The sequence below is a fragment of the Rhinolophus hipposideros genome, assembly GCF_964194185.1.
Source record: "Rhinolophus hipposideros genome assembly, chromosome: 10".
Taxonomy (NCBI): Eukaryota; Metazoa; Chordata; class Mammalia; order Chiroptera; family Rhinolophidae; genus Rhinolophus; species Rhinolophus hipposideros.
In genome coordinates, this window is record NC_138056.1 from 60,135,835 (window position 1) to 60,151,731 (window position 15,897).

Here is a 15,897-nt window from a genome sequence, read left to right on the forward strand (position 1 = left end):
GACTAATAGCAATATAAGTGAGGCATTTGTAGTCACATTTTCAAAACAATTCTAAAATACATTAAAAACAATAACTTTTATGTTTGATGGAACAAAATTTTAACATTTTTAAATTACTTTATTTTAGCTTTGTTGGTTTGCATTGTTTAGATTTAAATTAATATAATTCCAAGTTATAAATCATTTATATTATAATTTATTTGATAATGTTTATCATTTGCAAGTTATTGTCCCTTCCTGATGGGGAAAAAAAGAAACCACAAACATTAAATTGCAGTACTGTTCAAATTATGCTTAATAAATTCTAAGGTATTTAGAGGTATCCTAGTGACAGCTAACAAAAGGGCAGTGCCAAGGAAGGAAGAACAAAACATAGGAGAAATAGACAGGGTTTTAACCCTATAGCCCCTTTTAAGCCATGGAAGTTCCACTTTACCTTCTTTGAATGAATACTAGGCTTTGATATAAAATTAGTTTTTAACAAATTCTCTGAATTGAATAAAAGAATATCCATGCTTTAATTGTTCTGAACATCATTGAGTTTATGGGGTAAAGTGAGTCTCATTTTAAATTTTACTTCATGTTGCTACCTATTTTTTCCCAAGATAATTTATTAAATAAATACTCCTTTTCTCCTTGGTTATGGATCTCACTTTTATTACATTTGAAGTTTATATATAATTGTAATTCCAGAATATCCGAAGGTACTTTATCTTTTATTGTAGTAGGCATATAATTAACTTTTTTAAATAAGTAGGACTTTTTGAAGTTCAAATAGCAGAAACTCCATAGGAATGAGATTAGATAAAAGGAGAATTCATTAGTTTACAAAACTCAAGGAACAGGATGACTCAAACTGTGGAAAAAGCAGAAATGCAACTGACTGAGGGACAGCAGGAACTAAGGACTGATTCTCTCTCTCTCCCCAAACTCCCTCATCCTTTGATTTTTTTTTTCATTATCAGTTTTTTGTTTTTTTTTTCCAATTATAGTTGACATTCAATATTATTTTATATTAGTATCAGATATACAGCATAGTGGTTGGACATTTATATAATTTAATAAGTGATCCCTCTGACTAGTCTAGTATACACCTGGCACTATACATAGTTACTACCATTTTATTGACTATACTCCCTATGCTTTAATTTACATCCCCATAACTATTTTGTAACTATGAATTTGTACTTCTTAATCCCTTCACCTTTTTCACTCAGCCTCCTAACCCGTCTCCCATCTGGTAACCTATGTATCTATGAGTCTGTTTCTGTTTTGTTTGTGTGTGTGTTTTGTTCTTTGTATTTCACATATAAGTAAAACCATGTGGTATTTGTCTCTCTCAATATGATTTATTTCACTTATTATAATACCCTCCAGGTCCATCCATGTTGTTGCAAATGGTTAAGATTCCATTTTTGTTGTTGTTGTAGAATAATATACTATTGTATTCATTCTCTGACTCTTGTCTCTAGTTTTTGGAGTGTGTTGACATCATCCTGTCTTCCACATGTTGAGAAGTAAGGCTATCATCAGTTCTGGAACTACCCAACTCTCAAGTCCAGCACAGTTAATTCTGAGAAATGATTCTGATTGGCCCATGATGAGTCAGTGGTCCACCATGCATTAATTGACTATTGCTAAGGAATGGGATCATAAAGGAAGGTTATAGTTCCATCAACAAGGGTGGGAAAGTAAGAATGGGGAGCAGATCTAGGTTCAAATACCCAAGGCTTACGTAAATTAATTTATTATTCAAATAACGATTTTGGAATGTTTTTAAATATCAGCTTCATAATTTCAGGGACCAGAACCGTTCCTTTCTTATAGTCCCATGAGACCTACGGGTTAACATGGACCACAGGGTCCATGATGGCTCAGCAAAATACTAACCTCACTCCACCTAAGGAAAAAGGAAAAGGCACACCTTTTTATTTTTAAGGGAACTACGCAAAAGTTGAATATTTTACTTTGCTCAAGACTTAAGTCATATAGCCATAATTTTCTGTTATGTTAAGCTCTATATGCACTCTCATTTCCATTGTATTACAAAATGGATATAGAATATCTTAAAGTAGATTATAAATAGTGGTGGGTACTTTAAAATCAAGCAAAGGATACAATAAATTATTAAGTTCAAGGGAAAAAATATAAGAAAGGAAATGTAATCATAGCATAACATTTGGTTCAACTGTCAATAATATTTAAATACTAAAAGTAATGAAAATCCTAGATGTAGATTTGCCCCCAATCATGATATTATTATTCTGAAAAGATTGAAGAAAAAAAAGGGGAGTTTGTAAGAGAGCTAAAATCATCATGTGTATTTGAGGAACTCTGGAGATAAACTTGATAAGTTAAGAGATAGTAACATTTGCCTGGTATTTAGAAACATGGAAGCAAATACCAGAATGAATAGCTAAAACATTATAGTAGCTGACTTGGGGGCAGACACTGTATAATTTACAGATCAGATATTATCTACAAACTTTAAAACAACCCAACAAGATGGTATTGTTTTCCTGTTTTCCTGATGAAAAAACTGAGGCTTAGAAATATTAGGTTTACCTTTCCCAAGCTCTTGCAGCTGGTAAGTAGCAGAGCTGGCATTCAAACCCGAGTGTGTGACTCCAAAGTCCAACCCAAGGGTACTGAGGATGATAAAGATAAGGAGGAGGAGGACGACGACGATGATGATAGTAAAAACATTGGAATGTCTTTCTATTTCAGAGCCGGACTTTTTTCAAGATTACATTAAGCCCTACTTAGAACAAGCGAGTCGGATCTGGCCATGGCTCATTGGGGCAGCTGTGGTGGGGTCTGTCCTCACTGCTGTTTTGGGAGGGCTTATGAGCCTGTTCTGTCATTGTCGTCGCAAGAGAAAGCAGCTCCCTGAAGAAAATCAGCCACTCCTCATGGAAAAGGAAGATTACCACAGCTTGTTGCATCAGAGCCGTTTATAAAAGGCTTAGGCAACAAGGTAGGGCTAAGAAGCCTGACTTCACTCTAACGCAAGTCGTGTTGGAGTCTCCCGGGGATGTTCCAATGGCAAACCCTGGTATTTGTCTGTGAAGATCATAATCAGAATTGTAATATAATACAAAGTATATCCCCCCTCCAACTCAGATAGACTGCACCTGTGCTCGTCTTGCTGTTTTTTGATCATCTTCTTTGACAGTTTTCCTCAAGCCCATATTTCCCAGGAAATTATGTCATTTGGTAATGAGTAATTGTTACTTGTATCTGCATAAAAGTGCTCTTATAAAATGTGGCAATATTTGACTTTTTCCTTCTGATTGTTTAATGACGTGTTTCTTTTTTATTATCTCCTTTCTTTGATTTTAATAAAATAGTAACACATTTATACTGATTCTTTTGAGCTTGATAAACACATTTTTATTTTCCTCAGAGAGCATAATGTTTCCCTTATATTTTACATTAGTGCTCCAAAATGTGTGATGGACATCAAATATAAAACAACCTTCAGTTCTTGACCTTTTGAAGGTCACAGAAAACAAGAGCCCTGCCCCTACAACAAATCTGGCTAAGTGCCTGTCTTAAAATGTGTTCATTAAACATGTTGACCATGACAATAATAATCCTATTAAGAGTGTTTTTTTTCAATCTTCTAAGAAGAATTTCATTGTATTAGAAAATGTTTAAAATGCTACCAAATATTTGAAGGTTCAGAACAATTATGTGAATTTCAGCCTTCCTGTAGTTCTAGTAAAATAACATTTCTATTTTTCTTGGCTTGTAAAACCATAAATTAGGATGTCAAGATAACCCTGGTATTTGAACTTTTGGATCCAATTAAATTTCTAAAAATAGTCCAATGGATATATAGTTGTATTATAGCAATACATAGCATAAAAGACTAGGGCCAGTGAGTGGAAGTTAAAAGGGTCCAAAAAGAGGAAAAACTAACCAGTACTCTGTGCTTTCTAAAACCAAAATTGACATCCTTAGAAAATAATAAGTGGTTATCACTGCAATTCTTCACACATAGGTTGGATGGCTAATTCAACTTGAATTCTATAAAGAGAATTTAAGTATTGAGTCTATAGTAGTATTTATTTAAATTGACTCAGGACTCTTAATAACTCCCCATTCAGGAGCAAGGCCAAGCATACTCTACAAAAAAATCGCTGTCATGCTGCCACAGTATTCAGCTTCGCCAGATTTCAGCTTCCACCCTCTCACCGAAATTCATTTGCTGTCTTGGCTTCCTCAGTCTCCTCAGTTCCCTTATATATGTCTGCTTAGCATTTTCAAATATGTACTTCAGTTGTAATTTGAGTTACATTTTCAGCATCAGCTCTGAACAGTCTTTTCACTCTTGATGCCATGCTTTAAAGACAGGCTTATACAACCCAGGCTCCCAGAAACCTGCCTGGGTCTGGTGCCTGAGCCTCTCCATCTCTGTGAGGGAATTTAAGAGGAGACCCGCTGACCTGTACAATACCTTTCAACTAAAATATTCTGCAATTCCCGTAAGGTCTAAAGCGTAGTGTTCAGATTGTTTATAAATGCATTTAAAAATTGAGCTCTCGACAGTGCTTTTACGTAGAAAAGACTGACCTGAAATCAAAATTACATAATTTTAAATGATCCCATTTCATTTAGTTCCAGTTTGGATTTCAAAGAAAAGCATAAAATCATCCTATTCCACACACTGGCCCTGTGATTTTGGCTATTTTTCATCTAGAGTGAATAGAAATTTACAATTATTGCTGAAGTAATGTCACTGACTCTCAAGAAATTAACTAATAGTTAACAAACTCAATTATAGAGCAATATTCCTTTTCTCACTCTCACAAGTTGTCAGATTTATCATTTGCCAGCTCGTCTAATTTCTGATGCCTAGTGGAGAAAAGTCGGGCGAGGGATGGGAAGCAGCCTACTTACTGACACAGTGGTAGTCCGTGAGACTAGAGGGCAAATACTGAGGATTATATCCTCAACGTGGTGCATGACCAGAAAAAAAGAAAAAGAAAAAGATTTAAAGTAAAATAGCAATAGCATCTAAGCTGTGGATTCAATTTAGTTGGGAATCGGAAATAAAACTGAGAACAAGGAGTGGAAAAACAAATCTGGATAAGGATCTGCAGAAGATTCTGGAGAAGCAGTAACAGTGATCCTGGTTGCCTTTACTCCGATCCCAGAATACAAAACAATGACTTAGCTAGGCTTGATTGGAAGGCAAAATTTTAGTCCAGATGGTATATTTAATCATTTTTTACAAAGCATCTTGAATAAAAGTCCATCCAAGGAAATTTCATTGTCATTGACAGGGAGCTGTATAAAGTCCCTCTTTGCTTTATCACAAGCCAATTGCCTCCTTTATCACTGCACTTCAACAGAGACTATTGTTTGTTTCTCTAGAGGCTCAAGGTCACTACTTGTGCAGCAGTAACACCTGTGATAAAACCACCACCACATTGATTCCATGGTTCTCTCAATAAGGTATCAAAATTACATGACTGGTATTTCAGAACACCTACCATAGCAGTTTTATTAAATTCGAATCAGCATTACATTCTGTGGCATTGTTTTATAGTATAGTTTTTATAAAGTGATCCATTTTCGGCTCTTCTGTTTTTCACTGCCACATTACAAGTCACAATTTGTTACAGAGAAAGAAATTTGCAATAAGCAGCTGCCACTTTTTCTGTTCTTTTGGTTTTATTAAAAAAAAAAAAAGAGTATTTTTAGTACCTAACCTTTCCAACAAGTCAAATACATAATTCTCCATCTGTAGAAACAAATATGTGATGGGTACAAGTCATTTCAGCCAATGTATCTAGCAGAGTGACAACTAGCATTGATCGTGAATGTTTTAAAATAGCATTTCCCTTGTTTATATGGGCTTTGATGTGGAGCAGTTAATTCTTTGTCACCATAAAAAGGGACTCATTGTCGCCACCCTACTGTGAGCCTGTGCTATTTTGCAGGGCATGTCAGTGGAATAAAGTGCTTCTCCTCTTCTGATTAGACTCCTCCGAAAACTCCTTAAATGCAAGTAAAAAGAGTTGTGTGTTTTCTTAAGCTTTGTGTAGCTTATTTTCAAAAGCATTTCCTAGTTTGTACAATATAGTGGAGATAAAATTGCCTATATGACACTGGAGGCCTTAAGGGCTTTCAAATCATTCAGCTATTTAAAACTTACATTGGAATAGTTTAAGTATCTTCTTTTAAATAGAAGCCTTATTAAAACTCTATAGAGCCCATGTTTAATTGTTTTATGCGTTCTTTTCTTAACAGTAAGGTAAGAAATTATTCTTATAACTTCATGTTTATCTACCAATACTTATATGTTTTACAATCATAATCATAGTTTTTAATTTCTTGTTTAAAAATAAATAACAAAGATGTAACAATTTAGCGAGTAGTTATGATTTTCCAAGAACTATGCTAAGAACTTCAAATATATAAACTTATTTCATCTTCATGTTATCAGTATGAAAATAAGTATTATTTGTGTATTCAAATGAGGAGACTGACTTTCATAGGAGACATACCTTGTCCAGGTTTACATGACTGTTCACTAGCTTAGGTAATTCAGCTGGGATTTGAATCCAGTTTCTCCTAGATGATTCATAATTATAAATTTCACTTTTATTTATTATTTAATTTTGTTGATGTGTCATAACTAACCAGTTCCTTGCTACTAGACATTTAGGTTTTATCTAGCTTTTAAATTATCTTTAGTGCTATAAGGAATATCTTGGTACATTTGGCACCTGATTTCTTTTAAATTATTTACTGGAAGTATGATTGCTGGGTCAAAGTATATGAACACTTTTATGGCTAGTTTCTAATGAATTGCCACAGTGCTTTCAAAACGGGTTGCATGGATTTTAAAATGCAAAGAGAAGGAGTCTAAAAATAAGAGATCAAAAGGAATAAAAAATAAAATGAAAAGATGAAGTTAGAAGGAGAAAGAGTTGCAATTATCTCTGAGAGGAGCTGAAGACCCTAATTGGCACTTGAAGTATTGCTCCCTTCCATAAATACTCCTTTTCCAAATTATTACATTTAATGGTCATTTTCTCTCACTAAAATTTTTAGAAAATTCAGACTAAAGGAAATAACATGCATGTAAATTGGTCCCAAAATAAGATATTTTCAGAAATGCGTGTATCTTGGCCAGGTATAAAGTTGTGTGTGCCTCAAGAATTATGCAAGAATGAAAATAACAGAAGCAGAAATCCACCCTTGGAAGAATGAGCACAGGACATCAGAATAGTCTGAATCAAAGCAGTCAGGTTCAGCTATTAGGATAGACAAGAGATCATGTAACAGGTATTGGGAAGGCTGGGATGGCTCTGAAACCAAACCCCAAGACAGGTGTGAACACTTTATTCTTACTGCTTTTTGAGTAAATACTACACTCTGCCTGGGATTTGGTCAATCTTCCTTTTCAGATCACGCCATTTTCAAACACTCTTGCTAGGATAACTGTAAAGAGTAGATGTATTTGTGTGAGTGTGTATGTGTGTGTGGACAGAAAGAAAGAGAGAACATACAGAAAGACTGAATTTTTTTTTTCCACCTTTCTCCAATAGCGAAGAGAACTTTGTTGCTGATTGTACTACCTGTTTTATGGTCACTGCAGTAAATTACCACAAACATAGTGGCATAAACAATACAAATTTATCTTGTAATTCAATAAACCAGAAGTCCAACAATGGTCTCACTGGGCTCAAATTATAGTGGAATTAAGACTGTTTTATGTGGAGACTCTAGGGAAGAATTAATCTCCTTACCTTTTGTGGCTTCTAGAGATCATCTACAGCAGGTCCTCGAATGCTATCATTCTGTTCAACAGTGTTCCATTATAGCACTGACAAGGAAAAAACAAAAACTAGCAACTCCCAGTCAGGCCACTGTCCACATGGAGAATGCACATTCTCCCTGCCTCTGCGTAGGTTTCTCCAGAGACTCCGGTTTCCTCCCACATCCCTAAGAAGCACCTGTGAGGTGAATTGCCATATGTACATTGTCCCAGTCTGAGTGCGCCCTGTGATGGAAGGGCAACCTGTCCAGGGTCAGAGCTCCGCCTTGCATCCTGAGCTGCCAGGAGAGGGTCCTGACACCCACGTGATCTGGATCTAGAGTAAGTGGCTAGGAAAAGAATTTATCTTGCTTGTTTTTATAAATCTTTCTTCAATGTATGTATAGCTCACAGTTATTTCAATGTTTAGTATTAGAAGTGTTTTGGGTCTTTATTTAGAAGTTTGGTGATGTTTTTATGACCGGAAATAAGCCATCGGAACTTAACTCTTGTTTATATCAATTAGCCTATGGTGAAATTGGTTTCCATACACGATGTTTCTCTTAAAGTCACACTTTCCAAGAATCTCTCGAAAATGTTCAGTAAGGACTTAGTGTACATTCCTTGGCTTGTGGCTTCCCTTCATATTTAAAGCCAGATATGTTGAATCACTCGGATCATTCTTTTGTTGTAACATCTCTCTCTCTGATGGACTACAGCCAGGGAAATTACCAGCTTTTAAACATTCATGTGTTAATTTGGGCTGACCTCATACTCCTGGAGACTCCATCTCAAAGTCCTTATTACCTTTAATCATATCTGAAAAGCCCCTTTGCCATGTAAGGAAATGCAGTCACAGGTTATGGGGATTAGGACAGGGACTTGTTTGGGGGGGTGGGGGTGAGGGGCTTATTCTGCCTACAACATTGACTTAAAATCTAACAAGGAAATTTGGCCGGGTGATAAATTACTCTTTATGTGTGGTTAACATGGCACAGACTATAATATTAAGTATGTTAAAGATATGTGAATACCTTTAACATATCTGGTATCTGAAGTCAGACTATGAATTTGATTCTTGGCTCAATCTCTCATTAGCTGTACGACCTTGTATGAATTATTGTACCTCTCGGTCCCTCAATTTTCTCATCTTTAAAATGGAAATAAAAATAGTACTTTCCTCCACATATTCTGAAGAATAAATGCAAAGTATTTACAATAGTGCATAAATGCTCAGTAAATATTAGTTAATAAATTTTCATAGAACAAGATAACAGCATAAGCTAGATGTGTTGAGAGAGACAGAGAGAGAGAGAGAGAGAGAGAGAGAGAGAGAGAGAGAGAGAGAGAGAGAGACCACCCGATTGGCTCAGTTAATGTCATGCAGGGTGTCAGGCGGGGTCTCTGCTCCCGCTCCCCACATAAGAACGCAGGACATGGTGAGGCCAAAAAGGAACACCCACGGAGCCATAAGTAGGGGAGTCATATCATTATATTCTCGCAGGCGGCATCCACCTCTCTGCAATCTGCTCTTGCTAGCCCCCATTTTTTGCTAGCGTAGCCACGGCAGTTATATTAGTGGCCAATGGCTCACTGGTTGCAGCTGACAGCTAACTAGCCACAGCTTATGGCCATCTGATCACAGTTGATGGCCATTTACTACCTGACCCAGCACCTTTCTATGTGAGGCCGAGAGCCTGGAAACTGCGTTCTGGGGCTTTGTCCCCACAGTTGGTTAGAGTGCAATGCTCATAACACAAAGGTCACCGGTTCGATTCCCACATGGGCCAAGGAGCTGCACCCTCCACATCTAGACTGAAAACAATGACTTGACTTGGAGTTGATGGGTCCTGGAAAAACACACTGTTCCCCAATATTCCCCAATAAAAAATAAATAAAAATAAAAAAGAGAAACAGTTTTGTTTTTGCAAAATAATTTTGCATAATCTTGAATATTAATAAAATATACCTATTCAATGAAATGATACAATAAATATATGCATATACCTTTAACACAAAGAAATGTTTGGGGCATAGAAATATTAATCATGACAGTAATAGGCTCACAGTTCATAAACAGATAGTGGCTATTAAACCACCTGTCATAATGTGAGACTGAGCTTGAAACTCTGGAACATCCTAGGCCAAGTGTCCCGAGCAGGAAAGTCTTCTCTTTGAGTCGGAGAGCAATGATTCACCTTGAATCGTTTCATTAATTCAAGGAACAGATATTTATAGGACATCTAGTCTATATTGGCTTGCATTAAACTAGGTAATATACCTAATAAAAGAAACTGGAGAGCTAAAACTGGTGAAAATAGTGACTTGGGAGAAATGTGGTCACAGAAACATCCTCAGCAGGAATTGAAAGCACAAGGATATGATAACCACTAGTGATGTTAGAAGACAATATTCTTATCTGCAGATGGTGAACATCCCCATTCGAACTTCCATAGCATGATAAATCATGATGAAAAGGGCATTAATGATAGACAACAGTGGAATATTTTATAAAAATAGTTTAGTTCAGAAAAATTCTTTGTAGAAATCCTTAGATGAAATCATGAGCTGGAATTAGGCATGCCCAGGCTCAGAGTTTTAGGGATACAGAGGTTCTTCCCTTAAGATGCAGAGACTCAGGAAGAAATGTAAGAAATACTCATACCCATGTGGCTGAGGGTCATTGGAAAAGAATTATAGAAGTTAAAAGATTTGATCAATTTAATATGTAGGAAGGATTTTATCATATGCCATGCCAGGATCTGGGCATTTTACACAATTGATATCATTTCATTATAACAAAATTCTGAGTTTAGTGTTATCCTCATGTGAAAGATAAGGAAGCTAGAATGCCAAGAGGTTAAGAAGCATACCCAAGATCATACTGCTATGCGGAGGTGGAATCCAGACCTACACTGACTCCAAAGTCCATGGGTTTTCTAACGCACCATGTTGGTATAGCTTATTGCCACAAGTATGTGATTATGTGTTGTGTGTGAATGTGTGTGAATCTGGTGGTAACACCAAGAAAAGTTTAAGCAAGAAATGACATTTAAGCTAATCTTTCTGGTTGTTCAGATGACTGGTATGTCTCCAATCAAGAGTTGAAGGCAAGACAGACCAAAAGAGTGTTTAAACTTTTTGAGTTTGTTTCCTTCGATAACAGCTTTTCCAGGAAAGCAAGAGAAAACCTTGCTCTCCTTCTCTCCTTCTCCTCAAATGGCTTTAGGTCACTGGCGTGAGTATTCTGTGAACTTTTTGTTGAGATGCTTGCTTAGTTGCTGCCTAAAAGAATTTTGAGTGTAGCCGTTGACATTAAGTAAAAAGAGAGAGCTAAGAGCTACAGACATTGGTTTTTTTATGAAAAATATTTTCAAATATATATGGAAAAATCATTTTTACTATATGATATGAGTAGTCTTGAATTTAATATTACTCTATATTTTGCCCAACAAATTATCAAACTTATATTGGGATTGTATCTACCACTGGGATGGTGGCCATGAGAAAAGGACAGAAGCAAGAAACTTCAAAAAGGAAAAGCCAAGAGGACTTGGTGGTACAAGTGACAAAGAAGAAGAAAAACAAAATTAATAATCAAGTTTTGAGATCTGATATTACCTTTTCCTTAACTAGTCAGATAATTAACGAGGAAGTGCTGAAAAATTATGTGTTGATCACATAAAGTAACTGATTCCTTCTAGTTGCTCTTTGTAATATATTTTTTTCTTTCTTAAAAAACACTATTTTAAGAGTCTCTCTATGCTTATAAATGCCTCCAACGATACCCAGCATTTTCTATTAGTTATGCTGCTTAGTTATAACAACACAATGAGAATTAGATTTAATTTAGCAATGACTGAGACCTACTGAGAATCAGCAATTCTGCTAGGAACTGGAAGATAAAGATGATTAAAACTAACAGGGCGCTTCATTGAAGAAATTAATAGTTAAAGGAGGTGATAGGCAAAGAGACAAATAACCATGAACTTGTACTGGAAATATAATCACCCCAGAGTAATACTTTAAAACACACTTTCATAAATCACTGTATAATACAGAAAAATTAATGGATTATTGACAGTCTACTACCTGATTTCTTCAGGTTGACCTAATTTCTTCCAGAGTAATTATAATAGTGGCCTTTTTATCTATTATATGTTAGACATCATTCAAAAATGTTATTATTATGTAATTGTTAGCTCTTATATAAACCATGAAAATGGATATAGTATCTTAATTTTAATAAGAAAGAATCTTGAAGAACAGTGACCTGCCAAAAGGTACAAAACTAGTAAAGTATAGGAGCAGGACTTTCAATTATTAAAATTATCATTGTTATTAATAGCATTGAGTACCTATTTTGTGTCCCTAAATACTTCACATTTATTGATTCAAGTAACCCTCATTCTATAGATAAGAAAACTAAAGCTGGGAGAAACATTTTTTTTTAAATTGTCCAAGATAACGGAGCTGGAATTTTAGTGAAAGCAGGATTTTTAACTTAAGCAGGATTTTTACCTTAAGCAGGAATCTAAAATTTAGGGAGCTTGTCTCAAAAGTAATTGTAATCACTACATTATATGGTTAATTCTAGAATTCTGTAGGTCTAGAAAGACAATAATCTATGAAGGCAGTTAAACCATCAGTCTTCATCTGGACAGAAACCTAAAGGCTCCTTGACAAAGTACAATACTAAAAATATGGTACATGATAAGGAATCAAATTAGCATCACCATGTCAGGTACTGACTCTAAAACTTCTGTCTCAGGTATCGTGATTCTTCTGTATTGAAATGAGCCAAATATTGGTGGGAAAACTGGTCACTAGTAGTTTTCAAAAGTTTAATAAAGAACCACTGATGGAGTAAATATTGCTTTTCCTGGGAATATAACCTATTCTATAGGATGCAGTTGGAATTATGAAATTTAATGAAAAGAGATGAGCTGGAGAATGCAGGAAAGATAAGAAAAAGGAATATCTTAGAACAGCTAATCCTACCAACACAGATCATATTCACCACAATCGATTTAAGGAAAAGATGAGAACAGACAGGTTGAAGAAGAGGATGAACAGAAGAAAAAAAAGAGAAATAGATGAGGAGCATTAGGGGTTTGGGTGTTTGTTTGTTTTTTACTGATATTTAACAAAAGAGATAAAAGAATGTTTGAATCCTGCCCTGTCAACTATCTATTATGTCACGTACCCTTTAATTTTGTGTGTCAGATATTATATTAGATGTATACACAATAAACAATATGCAAAGAGGAGAGAAAGCAGAGCCAGTGCCTAACCCCAATTTGAGGTTCTCTGGTAAAGCTAGTTTGGTGCATTAGATTTAAGCAGTAGTCCCAACTGTTCATCTGTTGAGCCCTTAATTGTTATAAAGGATGACCCCAAATCTGGGACACTTACTGCCCTTGGGGATAAAAAAAAAAAAAAAAAAAAAAAAAGAAGAAGAGATAAAAGAGACACAACAAAGAAGATAGCAACCTGCTTTAAGGGTTTAGCCATACATGGAATAAAAAAAATGGAAGAGAGAGCTGAGAGTGCAGTATAAAATCATGCATCCACTTCCCTTCCAGGCACACAGAAGAACAGAAGAACAAGGTGGTAAGAGGCAGGCAGGTTGTGTCAGGGATGCCCAATATGACCTGGGTTTGGTGATCCTTTAGGGGGACTCTCTGGACTCAGAGTATAGTTGTACTCACAGCTAAGATTTATTACAGCAAAAGGATACAAAGAAAAATCAGCAAAGAGAAAAGGTGTGTGTGGTGACGTCCATAGGAAACCAGGAACAAACTTCCAAGAGTCTTCTCCCAGGGGAGTCATACAAGATACACATAATTCTTCCAGCAACTAGTTCTGATAACTTTTGTGAAACGTGTCTACAAAGGAACCTCAATAGAGACTCAGTGTCTAAGGTTTTTATTGGGGGTTGATCACATAGGCACCCTCTCTCGGCCTAGTCCTTATCAAAATTCCAGACTCCCAGAAAGAACAGCAGGTATTCAATATAACCCTTATTGTTTGCACAAAAGTTTAGTCATATTGAGCCACTCTTACCAGTTAGGATGGTGGAAATCCTCCTGAAATCTAAGTTCCCAGATGCCAGCTAATGGCTTACCTTGCAAGCAGCTCTTTCTAAGAAGGATAGCAGTCTCAGGCTTGGAATGATAACTTTTTTTTCTGAGCACAAGAAGATGCACAATCTTTTACAAACAATAACCATACCTACTCGTAAATATGAGGCAATAAAACAATTGTACTCTATCCAATCAAATTAAAAGTATTCTCTATTCTTGATGTGGAAGAAGGAAAAGAATGAAAAGAGAAGCAGACCAAAATGGAGAAGCATTTCTCTTCCCTACAGAAAAGCTACTCCAAGTTAGTCTGAAACGAGTAATAAGTGAGGAATAAAAACTAAAACTATGAAAAGGCACAGAATTTTCCATTCCAGTCATCATACCCGAAAAAAAATAGAAACAATCAAGCCTAGTTATTCATGGATTCCTTATTTGCAAATCATCTACTTGCTAAATTTTTATAATCCCAAAATCAATACTCACTGCACTTTCATGGTTATTTGTAGACATGCACAGAGCAACAGAAAATTTGAGTCACGTGAGCCCACGTTCCCATCTCATTTCAAACAAGATGTCACTCTGCCTTTTTGTTTCAGCTCGCATACTGTAATCAAGTATCATTTTCGTGGTCTGTTTAGTGCAGGGGTGTCCAAACTTATGCGGTAAAATATACAAGGGCCGTATGTGGTAAAATATACAAACAGCCAGGCCACTCACTTGAGGTGAAGTACATATTGCCTCACCTGGTTTATTTAAGTAAACTAAATGTATTTTTGGAATTTGCTGCAGACCAATTAACAATGGATTGTGGGCCACAGTTGGCCCGCGGGCCACAGTTTGGACACCCCTGCTTTAGTGCTACATTTTTGGCATGTTGGTGCTTTTTGTCAGTGATTTCACTGTTTAAAATGCCCCTTCACCCCCCTCCATCCCCTGAGTGCAAGAAGGCTGTGATGTATCTTGTGGAGAACATAAGTGTGTTAGACAAGCTTCATTCAGGCATGAGTTATAGTGCTGTTGTTGGCTGTATGTTCAATGTTAATGATTCAACTATATATATTAAATAAGGTGCCTTTCAACAGAAACACACATAAACAAGGTTATGTACTGTTTGGTTGATAAAAGTATTGTGATCAGAGGCTCATAAGAACCTAATTGGGAGCAATGGCTGAGTATTCACTAGTTCAGTGTGTGCGGTATCTCTTATAGAACAAAACTACCAGGAAAAAAGCAAGACTCATCTGTACCCAGAGCATCACTTCTTACGTAAATAAACTCTAAATATAAGCCTACCATAAAGACACGTGGTTCTGTAGTACAATGTGTGTGATGGACAGCTATAGTGACCATGGGCATTGAGAGGCTGTGGCTGGGCAGAGCCAGTGCCCGGATGAGTCCCCTAAGCCCTGAGGCAAAGAGAAACTCTGCACCAAGACGGTAGGTTAATTCAAGGGCTGAATGGGAAACACACAGAAGCAGAACCTGGGTTAATCCAAAGACCTAAATAAATAGGCTATGCTAAGTGTAGCATAGGCCCTGGGGGTTTGCAGGTCTATAGCTGGGTTAGGAAACAACAGGGATAAAACAACAACAAAAAAACCTGCCTGAGAGTCCTGATAAACGGTCCCAGGTTAAAGCTGTTTACTAGTCATAGCGCAACTTCAGAGTATGGCTGTGGCTCCCAGAGCTCTGCTGCCTGCTGGTCCAATTTGCACCATCCTTCCTGCCACTAACAGATAAGAGTTAAAGGGTGGGGGGACAACAGCTGCAAAAGACAAGGCTTAATGAAGCCTACACAGTTGTAACACATTACTAGACATATTGCTTCCACCTGTTTTGGAAGACAAAAATGTGTTTTCCCCAAGGTATCCATTAGAGATTCAAATAAATAATTAACCACTTCTCACCACCACCAGAAAAGAAACCCAAGGCAAATACACAGCTATTTCACAATCTTGAAATCTGAATTGGTTTACTAATCAAAACCTCTCAACAAAATATTTTGTCAGAATAAACCTGGAATTTAATTTCAGAAAT

At 36.4% G+C, this 15,897-nt stretch overlaps 1 protein-coding gene across 1 annotated transcript in view; it reads left to right on the forward strand.

Annotated features, from left to right (window-relative positions):
• TYR (tyrosinase) overlaps window positions 1–2,960 on the forward strand; it is a gene marked incomplete at its 3' end in the record, with an annotated part of 89,366 nt that extends 86,406 nt beyond the window's left edge. Inside the window, exon 5 of the mRNA XM_081063726.1 lies at window positions 2,728–2,960. Within this exon, the coding sequence (XP_080919852.1) occupies window positions 2,728–2,960 (233 nt within the window). The remainder of the gene's footprint in view (window positions 1–2,727) is intronic.
• Between the last annotated feature and the right edge of the window lie 12,937 nt (window positions 2,961–15,897).